Source organism: Heteronotia binoei, chromosome 9 (genome assembly GCF_032191835.1).
Source record: "Heteronotia binoei isolate CCM8104 ecotype False Entrance Well chromosome 9, APGP_CSIRO_Hbin_v1, whole genome shotgun sequence".
Classification (NCBI taxonomy): Eukaryota; Metazoa; Chordata; class Lepidosauria; order Squamata; family Gekkonidae; genus Heteronotia; species Heteronotia binoei.
Window position 1 is genome coordinate 64,498,282 of NC_083231.1, and position 19,418 is coordinate 64,517,699.

General features: G+C 41.6%; 1 protein-coding gene across 1 annotated transcript in view; it reads right to left on the reverse strand.

Annotated features, from left to right (window-relative positions):
• The window catches only part of LOC132577179 (N-alpha-acetyltransferase 15, NatA auxiliary subunit), a 55,431-nt gene that overhangs the window by 16,263 nt on the left and 19,750 nt on the right, over positions 1-19,418 (reverse strand). The window contains exons 5-11 of the mRNA XM_060246738.1: positions 18,068-18,202; positions 17,469-17,622; positions 11,273-11,392; positions 10,000-10,095; positions 8,618-8,724; positions 4,838-4,910; positions 3,889-4,058 (exon numbers count right to left, since the gene is read on the reverse strand). Coding sequence (XP_060102721.1) covers positions 3,889-4,058; positions 4,838-4,910; positions 8,618-8,724; positions 10,000-10,095; positions 11,273-11,392; positions 17,469-17,622; positions 18,068-18,202 — 855 coding nt within the window. The remainder of the gene's footprint in view (positions 1-3,888; positions 4,059-4,837; positions 4,911-8,617; positions 8,725-9,999; positions 10,096-11,272; positions 11,393-17,468; positions 17,623-18,067; positions 18,203-19,418) is intronic.

A 19,418-nucleotide genomic window follows, 5' to 3' on the forward strand; every position in this document is an offset into this window, starting at 1 on the left:
ACTACTCTCCATGAAATCAAGAAAGGGAAGGAGTTCATAAACAGAAACGTTAATGTCCTGCATAGGGAAGGAGAGACCAGTCAAATGGACAACAGTGTGGTTGACTGCCTTAAAGAGACTCCTCAAAGCACTATAGCCCGGCCCCAAAGGCATTAAGCGAGACAGCACTCAGTACCATTAGAATTAAGGAATGGATTCCAGGCTGTTGGGGTAGAAGCAGAGATGGAAACACTATCAAGTGCAAGTATCACAAACACAAGGAAAACAGAGGGAGGTGGACAAGGAGATATGAAGAAATGGCACAGGAAGGAAAAGGGAAGTGTTGGTCATAGATGACTCCTTGCTGAGGGATATGAAATATCACGTGCCCAGGCTTGACCCCCTGACCCAAGAGATGTGTTGTTCGCCTGGGATGAAAATTAAAGATAATATAGACACCAAAATTCACCAAACTTTCAGTTAGCCATTTGTGATGGTCCATGTGGGAACTAATGACACAGCCATGAACATCATACAAAGCACTGAGGTCGACTATGACGCTCTTGGGAGAAAGCTGAAGGGAATGGGGATGCAAAGTCATAGAAAGGGGAATTCAACAGGAGCAGACAATAATGAAGGTGAACCATTGGCTGCATAGGTGGTGCTGGCAAAAGCAATTTGGATTCTTGGACCATGAGGTAGGTTTTCATGACAACAGCCTACTAGCATGTGATGGACTTCACCTGGCAAGGTCAGGAAAGAATGTGTTTGGCAGAAACCTGGGGAAAATCATCAGGAAGGCTTTAAACTGATACCATAAAGCAGGGTGGCCAACAGTAGCTCTCCAGATGTTTTCTGCCTACAACGCCCATCAGCCCCAGCCAGCATGGCCAATGGCTGGGGCTGATGGGAGTTGTAAGCAAAAAACATCTGGAGAGCTACCGTTGGCCACCTCTGCCATAAAGAGAAGGTGGTGACCAACACAGGGATTTAAATGAAGGAGAGCAAACAACAGAAGCCCACCTGGGAGGGCTGGGTCTGATGGAGCCAAACATGTGAGGCTTCTGGTGTCTATGTGCCAATGCCCAAAGATTGAGCAATAAGAAGAAAGAGCTATAGCTTCTAATGCAGACAGATGGGTATGATTTAGTAGGCATTACACAGACTTGGTGGGATGATTTCCATGACGGGAATGTAGTAGTGGATGGATATGAGTTGTTCATAAAAAAAATGAAAGGGTCAAAGAGAAGGCAGAGTGGTGCCTTATGTAAAGAGAGGGTTTTGTTTGTCATGAAATGCCGGAGGAGGAGGGCTATAGCCCAGTGGAAAGTAACTGGGTAAGGATAAGGGAAGGAAGGACCAACAGTATTGTGGTTGGAGTCCTCTATAGACCTCCTGACTAGGATGAGGTGGGTGCTGTCCTCCTTGAACAGCTTGACAGGTATCCAAACGACATGACATTGTAGTTATGGGTGACTTTAACTTCCCTAATGCATGCTGGGAGACAAACCCTGCAAAGTGTCCACAGTCATACACATTCCTGACCTGTCTGGTCAACAGCTTCCTTCAATAAAAGGTAGGGGAAGCTACGAGGGGCTCAGCCAACTCAACTTAATATTGACCAACAGGCAAGAGATGGTAGATGGGGTAAAGGTGGTGGGGACTTTTTGGGGAACTGACCATGTCCTGCTAGAATTCCTTTTGCTGTGCGGTGTGAGGAAAGTTAGTAGCCAAGTGTGTATGTTAGATTTTAATAAACTCAGAGCCATGATGAGAATCATTCCATAGGCAAGACTGCTGGAAGGGAAAGGAGCAAGTGGGCTCTCCTAAAACAAGAGCTCTTGCAAGCTCAAGCCATCACTATTCCAACAAGAAGGAAACATAGTAGGAAATCCAAGAAGCCACCGTGGATGAACAGAAAACTTTGTGATGTGCTAATGGAGAAAAAAGAAATGTTCAAGAAATGGAGGCGAGGACATACCTCTAAAGAAGAGTATCTGTGAGGTGCTAGGCACTGTAGGTCAGCCATGAGAGAGGCCAAGAAATGGAGGCGAGGACATACCTCTAAAGAAGAGTATCTGTGAGGTGCTAGGCACTGTAGGTCAGCCATGAGAGGCCAAAGCTCAACAACAAGAAAATCTTCTTTAGATATGTAAGGCGCAAACATAAAATAAAAGAGGTGTTGAACCCATTGTTGGGTGAAAATGGAGAAACTCTGACAGAGGACAGAGAGAAAGCAGAAAATACTACGTATTTACCTCAGTTTTCCCCCTGAATAAGAGAACAGGCTAATCTAGAGATGTCAGTAGGCAAGGCATGGTATCTGGGCTGCTGGTTGTCATAGACAGAGAGGTAGTTGAGAAGCACCTGGCTGCAATGAATGAATACAAATCCCCCAGACCAGATGGTGCTCAAAGAACTTTCTACAGAGCTTGCAGAGCCTTTGTACATCATCTTCCAGGCCACAGGACTGGAGGAGGGCAGATGTTATCCCAATTTTCAAAAAAAGGGAGGAGGGATAACTCAGGAAACTACAGGTCAGTCAGACCGACCGCTGTCTCAAGGAAGATACTGGAGCAGATTTTAAAGGGAACAATCTGCAAGTATCTAAACAACTTGGTGATCCAGGGAAGTCAGCATGGATTTGTCTCCAACAGGTCCTGCTAGACCAACCTCATTTCCTTCTTTGATCTAGTGACAAGCTTACTGGATTGAGGGAATGCTGTTGATGTTATTTACTTGGATTTCAGTAATGCTTTTGACAGGGTTCCCCATGTGAGAACCACACTCAAAGAGTAGTTGTCAATGGCATTTCATCTGAATGGACTATCCAATGTCCAGTAAAAGGGTTCTCCATGATATTCTGATGGGTAAACTAGAGGACTGTGGGGTGGACAAATTAGGCCTAGCTAAGTGGACAGGGAACTTGTTAGAAAACCACACTAAAGTTGTCAATGGCATTTCATCTGGAGTGTCCAGTTGGGTGCCACAGGGCTTGGTTTTGGGCCCAGTACTTTTCAATATTCCTATAAATGATCTGGATGAGGGTGTAAAGGGGTAACTCATTAAATTTGCAGATGACACCAAATTGGGAGGAGCAGCGAACACACCAGAAGATAAAGATGGAATTCAATGATATCTGAACATGCTGGAAAAGTGGATGGGTGTGAACAAGATGCAATTTTAAAAAGTGTGTGTGAACAAGATCTTGGGGTATGGGTGGGCTGTAAGTAGAGTTGGAAACAACTGCTGCTTGCACAGGGACTACCTTTACCTTTTTAGTGTGATGCAGCAACAAAACGGCTAATGATCTTGGCATGTATCAACAGAGGCATAACATCCAAATCACAAGATGTCACAGTCCTGCTATACACTGCATTGGTCAGGCTGCACCTAGAGTGTACAGTTCTGGAGGCCTCACTTTAAAAGGATGTGGACAGAATGGAGCAGGTCCAGTGGAGAGCAACAAGTATGATTACGGGTCTGGAGACCAAGCCCAATGAGGAAAGGCTGAGGGACTTGGGAATGTTCAATGTGAAGAAGAGGAGGTTGAAGGGAGATATGATTGCTCTCCTTAAGTATTTGAAGGGCTGTCACTTAAAAGGAGGGCAGGGAGCTGTTCTTGTTGCAGCAGAGGAGAGGACATGCAATAATGGGTTTAAATTAGGGCAGGAAGATATTAGCTGAAGAACAGGCAAAACCTTTTTACAGTAAGAGATGTTCAATAGTGAAATCAGCTACCTAGGAAGGTGGTGAGCTCCCTCTCAACTGGCAGTCTTTAAGCAGTGGTTGGACAAACACTTGTTTAGGGATGCTTTAAGCTGATCCTGCATTGAGCAGGGGATTGGACTAGATGGCCCGTAGGCCCCTTTCCAACTCTGCGATTGTATGATTCTAGAAATAAATTACCTTGTAGATTTTAGCCTTCACAAGGAACAGTTCTATCAAGGTTGGTGTGCTTTCTATTGCAGCATTAATGTATTCCAGAGCTATAGATGGTTGGCCTATTTTGTCATAGTGTTGTGCCAAGTAGTACTGGACCCAGAGCAATGTAGTTGGAGGTTCTTCTTTACCATCATCTAGTTGAAAGAAAATACCATTTTAAGTTAGATAACAAGAAGAAAAACCAAGGAAAAGAAAATATTTGCTACTTCTCACCAACTAGCTATATCTGAATCTCTCTAAAAGGCAGGCAAGTTTTATAGTCTCAGGAGTCATCACAGTAGCATATTTCTTTTTTTGGGGGGGGGGGGGGAGAAGGGGGAAGAAGAGAGAAAAGGCTGGCTGACAAAGATAGATACAGGAGGTTCAGAGCTGATGGTTCAGCTTATTTGTTTCATGAATATGCTCTCATTCCTTTAAAGACTTAAAGACATTCAAGATATATGAATTACAATAGTACAGAACACTTCAACCTTTGAAGCACATCTTAAGGTTAGTATTTGGTGAGCCTACTCCAGACCACAATTACTACTGCAAGATTCAGGAACTAGGGATAGGTCCATGTTCCCATCAACATTCAGTTGCATTACAGTAGCAAGCTGGGCCCAGCCCAGGGGAGTGCTATACACATGATGTGCACAAATAATGCAACCCAGGGCAAGCTAAATTTGGGTCCCCAGATTCAGCTTTTGAATTGCACTGCAGTGTGTGAAGACTGGTGTTGACCAGCCTGTCAGCACTAAGAGTGGTGTTCACAAACTGAAAATGTCTTCAAAAAGCAGAGAGAGAGTAAGTACAGGTTGTGCCAGAACTGCATGCCAAGGGGATTACTGGCACTATCCAGAAATGGGTAAGGATTCAGGAGACAAGATGTAAGAGGGAAGCCAGACAGTATGTTCTACAGCATTATACTTACCATTTGGATTAAATAATCTGCAGCTTTTAAGGGAAGTTTCATAACTTACTACCAGTTCTTCTATGATCGACACCTATATTTGCAAGACATATTTATGACAAATATTTTAGTTTAACATGGACAACATAATCTCTACAAAATTCCAAATCATTAACACACATGCATACACACACACACAGCAATAATAGAAACCAGAGCTGATATGACTGTAAACTTGTCTGCACACATCTCTACACTATCCTTTACTCTCCTGGTAATAGTTTAATTTACAGGAGGCCATTTTATTTCATCCTCATAAAGTGATGGGCCAGGCTGCACCCAAGCCTCACAGGCCATATAGTCACCAGTCCCTCCACATGTTCATCTTGCTTTTGGATTGGGGGGGAGGAGTGGCATTATTTGCACGGGAGGCTTACTCCTTCAGGGCGCTCCCGGCCCCAAAGATTGAGGGCATTGAATGTGCCGGTCTGGCGTGGGGGGATGAAGAGGGGTTGGCGATTTGGCTGGTGTACCGTACGCCTAACGCACCGGCCAACGGCTTACCGTCCCTGCTCGAGGCGGCGACAGGCTGGGCGCTGGAGCACCCAAGGCTAATAATCCTGGGTGACTTCAACGTCCATGCTGATGACCCGTCCTCTAGTCAGGCGACGGACCTAGTGTCTTCCATGGCGACACTGGGACTCTCTCAATTTGTTGTAACCCCCACCCACCAGGCTGGACACATGTTAGACCTGATCTTCGCGGCCGGGATTGTAGTGAGCGATATAACCGCGGAGGTAGTGCCATGGTCGGATCACTTCGCCCTCAAGGCCCGTGTAAATATGCCCCCCCAAACCTGTTTAGGCGAGGAGCCGATTATGGCTCGCCCGCGGAGCCAAATGGACCCGGAACGGTTCCAGATGGCTCTGCGGGACCCCTGGCCCTCTGGCGACTCCCTCGATGGCCTGATTGAGACCTGGAATAGCCGGCTCTCTAGGGCCATCGAGGAGATCGCACCTCGGCGCCCTCTGCGACCTCGGACTAAGCTGGCTCCGTGGTATACCCCGGAATTACGCCAGCTGAAACAGGGCCTTAGACGGCTAGAGAGGCAATGGCGACGTACTCGTGACGAGGCGATTAGAACATCTTACAGGAAGTTTATGAAGTCCTATGAGATGGCAATCAAGGCCGCAAAGAAAACATACTTTGCGGCCAGGATTGCATCTGCAAATTCGCGCCCAGCCCAATTATTTAGAATAATTCGGAATCTGACTACATTGCCTCAAGGCAATTCAAAAGCTAAGGAATTGGAAATTGGCTGTGAGGCTTTTGCGAAATTTTTTGCGGACAAGGTCCAATCGCTCCGCCAGGACTGCCCCGCCAATTTGGAGGCAGTAAGTGGACTCGAAGCCCAATGCGTGTCTTCTGATTTAACTCTGGATTGCTTCGACCCGCTCAGCTTGGAGGAAGTCGACAGAATTCTTGGCACTGCACGTTCCACGACTTGTGACCTGGACCCATGCCCCTCCTGGCTAATTAAGGCCTGCCAGGAGGAATTAAGATATCCTATACGGGATATTATAAATCGATCCCTTTCAGAAGGTGTTTTTCCAACACCCCTGAAAGAGGCATTGGTCCGCCCTCTCTTGAAAAAACCGTCATCAGATCCGGCCGAATTGGCACATTACCGGCCGGTCTCAAATTTGCCCTTTTTAGGCAAAATTATCGAGAGGGCCGTGGCGGTGCAGTTACAGGAATTTCTGGAGGACGCTTCCGTCCTAGACCCATGCCAGTCCGGCTTCCGCCCGGGCCATGGGACAGAAACAGTCCTGGTCGCCCTCATGGATGACCTCCGACGACAACTGGATCGAGGCGGCTCGGCGGTATTGCTGTTGCTAGACCTATCGGCTGCGTTCGATATGGTCGACCACCGGCTGCTGACCCGCCGCCTCGCCGACGCAGGAATTCGGGGGCTAGCCTTACAGTGGCTCTCCTCCTTTCTTGAGGGTCGGGGACAAAGGGTGGCAATTGGGGGAGAACTGTCTCAGAGGTACCCACTTCATTGTGGAGTGCCTCAGGGAGCAGTTCTCTCCCCGATGCTGTTTAACATCTTTATGCGCCCCCTTGCCCAGATTGCACGGAGGTATGGGCTGGGTTGCCATCAATATGCAGATGACACCCAGCTCTATCTACTGATGGGCGACCGGGCTGGTGATGTCCCTACAAATTTGGACCGGGCACTACAAGCCGTGGCTGACTGGCTCAGGCTGAGCGGGCTGAAGTTGAATCCGGCGAAGACTGAGGTCCTTTGCGTGGGCCGTGGCGGACCAGGAGGGGAGATTACTTTACCGGCCTTTGACGGTGCGCCACTGGTACCGGTGCGCAAAGTCAAGAGCCTGGGAGTGCTACTGGAGTCCTCCTTATCAATGGAGGCCCAGGTAGCTGCCACTGCTAGATCCGCCTTCTTCCATCTCAAGAGGGCGAGGCAGTTGGCTCCCTTCTTGGAGCGCACCGACCTAGCAACTGTGATCCACGCAACAGTCACTTCGAGGTTAGACTACTGCAATGCCCTCTACATGGGGCTGCCCTTGTACCGAACACGGAGACTCCAGGTAGTCCAGAACGCGGCGGCCAGGCTGCTGGAGGGACTACCACGGTGGGAGCCTGCGCGGCCTGGGCTGCGGAATCTGCATTGGCTGCCGGTTGTGTACCGTGTTCGCTATAAGGTGCTGGTTATCACCTTTAAAGCCCTATATGGCCGAGGACCTGCCTACCTAAAGGACCGCCTCTCCCCATATGTGCCCCAGAGAGCACTGAGGTCTAGTTCTCAGAACTTACTAACAATCCCTGGGCCAAGAGAAGTTAGGTTGAAGGCTACTAGGGAGCAGGCCTTCTCGGTGATAGCCCCTCGTTGGTGGAACGACCTTCCAGAAATGGTGCGAGCCCTGCGGGACCTGAACCAATTCCGCAGGGCTTGCAAAACATTTCTTTTTCAGTTGGCTTTCGCGATAGAACCTGATTAACGAACGAGCAGATACCCAGCCATCTTGTGTACATCATGTTTACAGCACTTTAGCACCTATTTTATATGTTTTATCTATTTTAAATAACTTATTTGTAATTGATCTAAATTGTTATGTTGTTTTATGCGAATCATGGGACTCCCATGTCTGTTATGTTGTTTTATGTGAATCATGGGACTCCCATGTCTGTTAGCCGCCCTGAGCCCGCCTGGCGGGGAGGGCGGGATATAAAAATAAAATATTACTATTATTATTATTGGATTGACAACTGGAGGATGAGCTTTGGATCTGCAGGAAGACATCATTAGTTTCCAGGAGCCAATTCCTTATTACACCTGCTATTTTGTGATTTTTGCTATCAGGATACAAGACTGTAAAGCAAATCAAGTAGATGGAAAGTCTGTGTCTGAGCACTAAAATGTCAGAACAGATGCCTTCTGTAATTCCAGAGGGAGTTTATTACAGTTCTTACAATCCAGATATGCAAATATTATTCCTTGAGTATAAGGAATAATGTTCATGGATCCAGAATCCTGTGAGAAAACTTTATGCTGGAAGCCCCAAAAGGTACTTCAGCCCAGAAAATGTGTTACAAAGATGCTTTGACTCTTCCCCATCCCTGATGTAAAGTCAGCATGAGCCCATGAAAATTAATGTTTACAAGGGGGATTGATGAGAATTTCTCTATGTCTATTACACCAGCTGGATTATGCATGCTAAATATGTGCTTGTGAGTGTGTGTCTAAGGAAAACATCACACAATGTATACTATGATTACCTTTTCTTTATCTTTGTATAATGATCTCAAAGTATTGAAGACAGGTGGACAGCCTTTGCTGAAATTCATCCTTAGAAATTTGTCCAAACATTCCTTAAATTTCTCACCTTGGGAAGAAAAATATCTGTTCATTCTCTTGCATTACTTCAGAATTTTGAGTTGGATCCTGAGGGAGATGGAGTGGATTTTCCCCAGTTTTCCCTTTTTCAAGCAGCCTGCTGTTTGTCCCAAAATTCTCTGAAGTTCAGAAGAGCACTGCTAGCAAGATCAGCCACAGGAAATAATCTCTTTCTCCTTCCTGCCACCCTCAACTTGCATCACAGGAAGGAGAATGAGATGATTACTCAATTCTCCCTTGATGCTGCAGGATCCGTTCCTCTCCTGCATTTTCACTGAGACTCTCCTAAACTTCAAAGAGGTGTTTCAGGGCATATGGCAGATTGCTTGACAAAGATAGAGAGGCACATTCCATTAACTCCTTCTGTGAATTCTTCCACTTGATCAAACTTAAATTTAAAAGAAGCAGCTACAGTAATCACTGCCTGTTGATTACCTCTCACTTTATGACACTGGCAGATGCACACCCCACAGACCGTTCTAAAAACAGAACCTGGGAAAATCTGTTTGCATTTCTAACTGAAATATGTGAAGCAGGTAACAGGCAGAACATTCACACAGCAGGTCTACCTGAAATGCTGGGAAAAGAATGCATTCCTCCCCACCCTGCAACCCCCTTTTTGGAACATTCATCAGCAGATTTTTCATCAAACTTCAAAATGGGAGATAAGTCTACTTTAAATCTTTGATTTCTCTGCCCTCCAAACCAGGAATGCTTCCCTCATCAGCAATATTTTTCAACAAAAACAGCTTTCCAGCAAAATTGCTTGTGTGTATATGGAGAAACTCACTATTGCTTAATTGCAATACAGGATGGATATTATTGGACACAGTGTTTTTCTATCCTAGAACAGAAAATATTTGTAGAACTTTTTAAAAACGAATTCAGTCCCTTGCCCCCAGTACAAGATGGTTCAACTTGGAAACAGCACACATTTCACTTTTTTGAAGGGGTGGGTGTGCAGGACAACAGTGATGCTAACTCTCTGTAACACTAATGCTCTGGATTTCCACACGGACTTCTCTGAAGAGCTGCCACTTTAACCACTCTAACAAAAGGTAGCCAGAGCATCAGAAGCAATCAGCAATGCCAGTCTGTATATAAAGAACAGTTAATTTAGTATTCTCTTATGTCTACAGCAGATGCCCAGAAAGAAAAATTCTGATGTCACTTCCAAGTTATTGATGAAGGGATGATAAAACAGGAAATGTGATATTCTCTAAGGTTAAAACTATTCTATTAAGTTACCAAAAATATATCTTACCAGATAAGAAGTTTAATGGCAACCTTCTCGGAACCAGTCCTCTTGGGTACTTAGTCCAGGCTTCTTCATAAATTTTGAATCGCTCTAACATGTTACCTTATAAAAAAACAAACAAAAGAATGCTTGCAAACACTTGTGAAATGATTTCTTCTTCTATGTAAATAAGTTTTTTAAATGAAAGAAGAAACAATGTGTAAAGAGCCATATGAGAGTCAGGAAGAGAACAAAATTTACAATCTTAAACCTTTTTAACTCCTCAGCCTTCTCTCTTTCTTTCTTTGCTCCTTCTCTTTAATGGCATGCTGTTCATCACAATGTTGCTTGTTATGAACATGAGCTGCTCTTGCCATCTGTAAAAGCTTCGGTGTGATATTAACATGGTATACCTTGTTTTCATACATATGATATAAAGTTTCTTTGACTATCAGGTGGGCATTCAAAATTCTCTGACATGCTGGCCCTTTCATCAGTTAAAATGTGTTCCTGAGTTGAGCTGAAAAAAATCTGTCTTCTCACTGGGAAGTCATATTTCCCCCAAAATGCAGTAACAAAAACAAAAAAAGCACAAATTGCATTCATGAAAACAAATAATTACTGACTTTACTGACCATTTTTTAAAAACCTTGACAAGTTAATGACCAAGATGGAAAAACTGACTTTTACTAATTTTACTGACCATTTTTCCACCCCTGCTTCTGTTATCAATACTGAATTGTACGTTACAGTTTCCCAAGAGGTCCATAAAAAAGAATATTCATTAAGTTACTTTATTGAACATTATAATATACTGAAATTCTTGAATAGACAACAGAAAACAAATTCAGTTTCCATCATTAGGATAACGTGGACACATACACATACAAAATGTATTTATCTACCATATTTCATTTTCCTGCAAAAAAGCAAAAGTAAACTACTGCAATTCCATATGCAATAAAACTAACCCAAGATAATTAATAAATGCACTCATTCTACATAAATGTTAATAAACACCAATGAATCACATGAAGCTCATACTGAATCAGATGCCTTGGTCCAACAAGGTCAGTATTGTCTGTTCAGACTAACAGACTAATAGCAACTGCCCAGCATCTCAGGCAGAGGACTTTCACATCACCTACCATCTGATTCTTTTTAGTTGAAAATTCTGGGGAGACTAAACCACCTGGAACCTTCTGCCTGCCAAGCAGATGTTCTACCACTCAGCTCCAAACCCTCCCCGAAAATTTTAACTATTTCATATGTTCACATGTATCTTTGCTAAGCTTGTTACCTGGTTTAAGTGCCTTTTCTAAGCCTTTGTAATAAGCCCAGTTTTCAGGATTTCTTTCTTGCAATCCTCTATAAATCTCAGTTGCTTCTTCCAGCCTGCAGAGTTGTAATAGAAGTTCTCCTGTTAAAAATGCAGAATTATAAATCCATTGTGAGAAGAGGCGTAATATCTATTGCATGAAACTGTTTTAGACAAAATGCTCTTTTGTTTGTAATTCCCCCAAGCCACCTAATCATTTTGCCTGATTTAAAGGAATTACTTATCTCAAACTGTACAAGGAAACCAAATAAAAAGTTTTACCACAGCCAAAATCTAGAGATACCAAAGTCATCTATTAAAAAAGGGAACGGGGGTACAGTCTTTTTGGCCCTCCAAAGGAACTGGTTGTCCGCTGTGTGAGACAGGATGCTGGACTAGATGGATCACTGGTCTGATCCATCAGGGCTCTTCTTATGTTCTTATTAAACTGTGTCTATAGTAACTAAAAATGTCTGATGTGCAGTACAGAGCACAACTGATACAAATCAATACTCTTTCATATATACCTTACAGTTTACCATTGTATATCACCTCATGTACTTGGTTCAGAAAAATGTTCTTTGAGATTGAATACAGTGACTTGTCCTATTTACTCCTATATGCTTTCTGGAAGTCTGCTATGAACACATCTCATATTGGTTGCTAAGAGGCATACTGCTCTTTCATAATAATATTGTGTATTAAAGAAGACTACAACTTTCAGGCTCTATAAGATACAAATACTTGACCTAACTTAACAAGAAAGAAATCTAAATAGGACCCAAGTTTTGGACAATAGGCATGCCTAATACATTGGTAACCTTAATGACTGGCTATTAACTTATTAAAACCTTGATGCTACCAAGACCATAGCTGTTAATAATTTAAAATTACAGTATCTTGCAACATAGCAATTAAATGTTATATCTGGATCAACTGAATTAGCATCCACTAACACAGTTGAATAGAGACAGCTGTAGTCATCTAATAATTTCTAGATTAATGCAGATTATCTAATGTACTGAGTTTTTAAAAAAACAAAAAATCACACCATATTTTACATGAATATAACCTAATCTACTTTTTAGAAAGGAAACATTGAGATTCCTTAAGTTTCTAAATCCAAACTTTCTTCCATAAACATGACTTGAAATATTTTTTAAAATAACTGTACTTATCCCCCTCAACTTATTTATGGAGGGTTCAAAAGACACTAATACTTTTAAAACTATTCATCTAAAAACTAGAATTCTGTAATTATGTCCATCCAGCCGTTATCTTTATTAGCTTTTGATCTACTCCTTTCATGTCTAGGTCTCAGCGCTATTACATCTCTTTAAACAGACTTGAAAATTAAATACAAACTACATATTTAGCTTTATTTGGTCATCAGTTAAGCATTTATCTTGCAAAATACTAAGTACAACAAATATAATACTAAAGTACTAGACAGAAATATGTCTTATCATTTATGCTACACTTCAGGCATGTTCGCTATTGAAGATTCTACAGAGTTATCAACTGATATGTAGTAGATGTCATTCAGTTGCACTGCATTGTCAATGAAGATGCTGTTAATTACAGTTTTTTTTATACAGGATAATAAAGTATCAGCTATTCTGGATGGCATACTGTTCCCTCTAAGGAAACAAGTTCAAAGGTTGGGGATGCTTTTAGACAAGGCTTTCCCCTTTGGATGTAGAAGTGCTATCTATTTCTTGAGGCACCTTCACAAATTATGGTTGGTATTGCTAGCTGGCTGGGTTTTTTGTTTTGTTTTTATAGGAACCAGCTACAATTCTCCATGCTCTCTATGAGTTGTTTTTAACCAGTTTTTCCACTGGTGAAAAAGCATGGAATGGACACTTTTTATCATTAGAGGCTATGCTAGGGATCAGTGGACCTGCATAAATAGAAGTAATGTGGGATGGGGAAGCAGGTAAGGGAACTGAGTGAAAAGCTGTCTGGAACCAACCCTCAGTGGGGCTTCCTTAGAAGACCTGACAAGAACTTCAGCTGAGACAAGATGATGCAACAAGGTGTTAGAAAGAAACACACTGGAGCATTCCACATGTTAAAATGTTACACCAGTTACCAATTTTGTTTCTAGATACAATTCAAAGTGCTGTTTTTGACCTTTAAAACTCTCTGTAAGCTGAGAATGTGAAATACCACCCTCTCCTATATGCATGTCTGTCCATTAACATCTTCCTGAGAGGAAGATCTAGAAATTTAGATTTAGATAGAAATACATCTAGAAATTTTGAAGCCACAGAAAGTTATTTTCCCCAGGAGATTTTTTTTTGGGGGGGGGGGGGATAGAAATTTCATGAAATATTGAAATGTGTTACCAAACATATTTTACTGATTTAACCACTTAAAATGCATAATTTATAACTTAGAATATACAATTGGAATATCTGTATATTTATGGCGTTCAGATGCATCAATTTCTTAGTTTTCTACAAGAAAAATTGCAAATATACCCAATATTTGAGAGCTTCAAACTTCTGAACTCCTTGCTACCTTACTTAGCACATGCCACCTGGTAGTAGTAAAAAAGTTGAAGATAGAAAACAAATTTTATAGTAAACAAATAAAATGTATTATTTGGGCAGAAACAGTAATACAGTAATAAGCAGGACTACCAGAATATCTAGATGTCAAGTTTTATAACACTGAAACCACTCATTTACCTAAAGACAGCCTATGTCCAGACAACTGCATACCTGATTTTTCTGAGGAAATGTTCTATTAAGAACTGGTGGTATGCCTATTTCCATATAATTACAGTAGTATTTCCACAGCTATGACACCCCAATCTCACCTTCCTCATCAAGCCATGTCTTGGTAAAATGGGCCAAGATAGCCCCATTAATCTAGGATCCTATCCTGGTTCAGAGTTTCTATTTATATACAGGACTTTAAGACTCAGTGATTCACTCATATGATATCCAGAGCTCCTTTGAATGGGAAAATGATCAGAATGGAGACACACACAAAAGTATCTAGACTCCCCTCTTGTAACCTAACTATCTGGTTCACATTACCAGTTAAATGCCAAGAAAAGCAGAGAATAAACATTGTAAACAAGCAAACATATAAAAATTTAAGACTCTGGATTGTCAAATGTAATGCATGGGCACTATCACAGACTATTAAGAACATACCACAAGAAATCAGGGCTTCTATTCAACTAAATTTTGTATTTGTAATGCATTAATGTATGCATTCATTTTTGTTTGTGTGTTATCTTCTGCTTCCCGATTCCATTTTCCATGAACAGAAACAAAGTGGGCCACTGAAGGAATGGCCTGCTTGGGTGCTAACAGAGGAATTCTTACTTCTCTCAAAATGTGCCAATAAAGAACAAATATTAGTGACAGGAGGACAGAAGAGTAAATACAAACTCAAACTGGAGGACGAGTAAGCATCCCACTTTTCAGTTTTCCAGTTATGTGCAACAAGAAGTAAAGCCTCTCAAAATTATTCAGCTAGAATTCTTCAAGTTTAGTGCACACTAAATGAAATTTGGGAGGAAGACAATGGGCCTCTAAACAGTTAGTGTTTTATGATTGCAATGGAGGGGTGTGCAAAGTTTGTTTGCAAAAATATTTGGAAGGCTACCAAAGTTGTTAATTTTATGTACTATGATTTTAATATTGTTTAACGGGTTTTATATTGATGTTGTTTTATGATACATTGTTGCACTTTTATGATGCCACCTTTGGCTTGTTAGTCGCCCTGAGCCCACTTGTGGGGAAGGCAGGATACATGATGCGATCTGAGTGACCTGTTGGCAGGTTTTCGAGTTTAGAGGCAATGGAGTTCCTGACCATGAAGCCAACGCCAGAAAGGCGGCTCTCAGCCTTTGACTTACCCGACCAGTAGAGGGTATAGCCAGCACCGTGTTCTTGAAGACTACCTTCCTCAGGGAAACGGACCTCACTAAGAGCTGCTATGTCGATATTCAACCTGAGAAGTTCGTGGGCAACTAGAGCAGAGCGTCGTTCAGGGCGACCACTGTCTACTGTGTCAAGCATGGTTCTAATGTTGTTAAATAAAAAACTTTTAGTGCTGGAAGGCCATGGAAAAAATTCGGCTGGCATGCATACTTGTATTACGGAAAAAAGAAGATGGATGGCCTTTTCTCTCACCATTATATAAGAAGTAATCTACTAAATGTATGGATAAAGTATAAGAAATATGGTGATGAGAGGAGACCTTTGTGGATAGTGCCAGCTGAAGTGATAAAGATAACGGCTAAAACAGCCAAAGAAAAACGGCTATCATACAATCAGCTACTAAAAATACAAAGTGGGAAAATAGAACTGAAAACTGCAGAAGAACTGAGTTACAAATATGATTGGTTTCAAATGCAACAAATAAAAAGTTTGGTGGAGAATGATATCAAAACTGAAGGAATAAGGAAGGAGCAAACAGAAATGGAAAGAGTTCTGCTTGGAGATAATGAGAAATTAATTTCAAAAGTATACAAATTACTTTTACAATGGTCTACAGAAGATGAAGTAGTGAAATCTCAGATGATAAAATGGGCAATTAATGTAAATAAAGAAATAAAGATGGAATCTTGGGAATATTTGTGGAAAAATTCAATGAAACTTGCAACATGTCATAGTATTAAAGAAAACTGTTTTAAGATGATGTATAGATGGTATATGACTCCAAAAAAATTAGCAAAGATGAACAACAAGATGCCAGATAGGTATTGGAAATGCAAAAAGCATGAAGGCTCTTTCTACTATATGTGGTGGACTTGCGAAAGGGCTAAAATGTTTTGGCAGATGATTCAGCAAGAGATTTCTAAGATTTTGGGATATGAATTCAACAAAGTGGCAGAGACTTTTCTGCTGGGATTACAAATGGAAAAATTTCCAAAAGAAGATAGAACTTTAATATGGTACTTGCTCTCAGCTGCTAGGACATTGTATGCGCAGCTGTGGAAGCAAGAAAAAATACCAGAGAAATGGGATTGGATTACAAAAGTTATGTCATGGAGTGAAATGGACAAATTAACAAGAAAACTAAGAGACTATGATTTGGAACTTTTTAAGTTGGAGTGGAAGAAATTCAGAAGATACGTAGAAAAAGAGTGGAAAATAAAAGGGCATTGGACAATCTTTGATGAGGATTAAGATTTTTAAAATAAGAATATAACTTTTGGGGGGGTTTTTTGTTTTTTCTTAATAGTTAAGGGTACCTTTAATACTTGTTTTTTTAAAAGAAAATAACACTGGCGGGGGTCAAGTAACGGAGGGAGGGGTGGGGGGGAAAGTAAGATATGGGGTAGAAAGATCTTTCTTTTATCTTAAGCTTTTTATAAGTTGTAGATATAGTTCTGCTACCATATGTTACTAATAAAATTGTTTATACAAAAAAAGCATGGTTCTAATGTTCCAACACGCAAGCTTTAGTCTTTGCACACTTTGTGAGGCAGGTGCATGCCTTTTCTTTGTTGTTATTTTTCGACCGCAAGTAAGGATGCCCGTTGACCGCGGCTAGCCAACTGAGGGGGGGAGGAGACGAGCTTTGTTTAGGCCACCTTTTCTAGGCCCCTCTCCATACGGAGCAAGCAGTGCTGTCCCTAAATAAGGCTGCTTGGTTGTTCAGGGTGCTGCCGAAAAATGCTTTCGTCTCCGGGTCAGCATCAGGCGACCAATACCCTGAACGGCCTACATGCAGGATCGGGACTGCGGCTTCCAGTGGCATCCTCCACCTGCCGTTTCGCCCCTTGCCCATCGCTGTAGGACTTGGTATGTTGTGGGTTGTGGATGTGGATACCAATCAGGCCTGCGCAGAGGAATTTTTAGGTGAAGCGCAGTGTGCGCAGTACTGGCTCCACCCTTTCACCATGGGGTCATCTGCCATGGCCCAGTAAGCCGGGACGCCGGCAGCGAGTCCTCCGGGTGGTAGATGTTACATTAACGAGCTCTGTCTGCCCGGGCTTGATGTTAGAAAAACAGAAATAAATAAATAAATACTTAAGTCAGAAGCCTCCTAAAAGAACCATCTCTATTATGAACAACACAATTGAACATATACCTACATAATGTTCATAGGTATGAATATATATGCATAAGGCATTTAAATCAGTACGATCCACACATCTTGGGACACAACCATTTGGACACAACAACTACCTGCAATAATATGTTACCTTTTGTTTCTTCAACAGCTAATTTGTCACAGATTTGCTTTTCATAGGTGCTAAGATGATCCAAAGCTTCTTTATAAAGTCCTGCTTCTCGGAGGACCTGATTCTGGTACAAGAGCAGCTCACTATATTCATAGTCTACTTTATCAGGAGATGTCTGCATACATAAGAAAACAGTGAAATAGTCATAATTTTAAGTTCAGCAATATTTTTTAAAAAAAGTTTCATCCCAATGGAGCAAAGGTTATCTGCACATTCGAAACAGGCATTAATACATTAATTTCCAGATGTGATCCAGTGTCTAAAAAGGTGTTAGTATGGAAAGACCACCTGTATCTAGTTCCTGGAATTAGACGTCTTGATTGTGCAATTAAGATGCATTTGCCAACAAAAAAACAGCAGCTACTGTTTCTTGTATGCGTTTGGAAAGGGGCAACTAATCCATGCACTACTCTGTCCTCCCCTAAACAGGAAACTGGCAGAATCAGAATAAACTACTGGTTCTTCAGGAAGGTTTTTATATGTAGCTGTATACATTTACTGTCTCTACATAAGGATATATTAATTCCCCATTTGCTGTTCTCACCAATGACGCATAATACCTGTTGAGTCTTCCTAAACTCTTCCAAAATCTTTGCTGCCATTTCATAATCTTCCAACAGATGATAAGCTATAGCATAGCCAATCCACGACGCCCGTTGTGCAGGTCGGAGTTGAAGCAACTGATACCTAGTTTCCTGCAGAGTAGTAATAAACCAGCAGTTTTTACAGTATTTGTTCATTACTGAAATTCTAAGTAATTAACTTTGAGATGTATTATGGAAGATGTTATTTTCAAAAAAGTTTCATTAAAACACGCAACTTATACAAAACTTTTTGTATAATACCTTGGTCAATCACACTGTCCTTTATAAAGATTATCTGTCTTTAAACAAAGCTGAATGCCTTACTAGAGCTAGCATGTTTCCAGAAGTAAATTCCATATATAATTAGCCATAAACTCAATCTAGCTAAGCCACATTGAAAACAATGGAATGTTATAAGTAATTTGCTCCACCTACAGGACTTGGTAACAACTCACTTGACCTGTATTAGGATGCAAGAGGCATAAGCAGAACTGAACTACTAGAGATATAAGCAGAATAAGACAATCAGAAGCAGAGATATAAGCAGAATCAGACAATGTAAATGGTCTCTATACTTCATATATACAGAACACAGTTGTCCCTGCAGGAGGTGGAACAACATAGAGATATTTGTTCAGATTCTGCCCGCATGACTACATTTGATACACAATGAGGGACATTTAGTATTTTTCTTAAAAACTGGGCCAGAGGTTGATCAATATTATCAGAGATGGCTTTGGTCCAGATAGCTGAGCCATAAAGAAAAAGGGGGACCACTTGCAAGTTGAAGGTTTGTGCAGCTCTGGAAATATACTCCCCCCCGGCTACTATAGAAAATCCTATTTATAGCATTTGCACATGGTTTTGTTTTGTTGGATATCCTAGGTTTCGGGGAGGGAGGTGTCCCAAGTTAAATCTGCTGAGAATAGAATTCCCAAATAGCAAAAGGTGTTAACTTGCTCAATATTGGACCCACTGATTGACCATTAAGAGAGTTCCGTTTCCTAGTTTTGGTAAAAACTTAAGATCTCATATTTCAGATCATTAATCACCAAGCTTTTTTGAGAACAGTAACTGGAGGAAGGCTGGAAGGCCTTTACATACCAGTCCTGGTTCGACACAGGACAGACACAACTCTCAGCCAATTTTGGTGAGTGCTAGCAGTTATCAATGATGGATGCTAAATTGTTTAGATATAACTGAATAAAGGAAGAGTCAGAAAACATCCCTGTTGTACCCCCTTTTCCAAGTTAAATAAATTTGTTAAGTACCCTTCATATCCAAGGCATATTTGAACAGCTGATTTGCTAGAATACAGTTGCTGGCA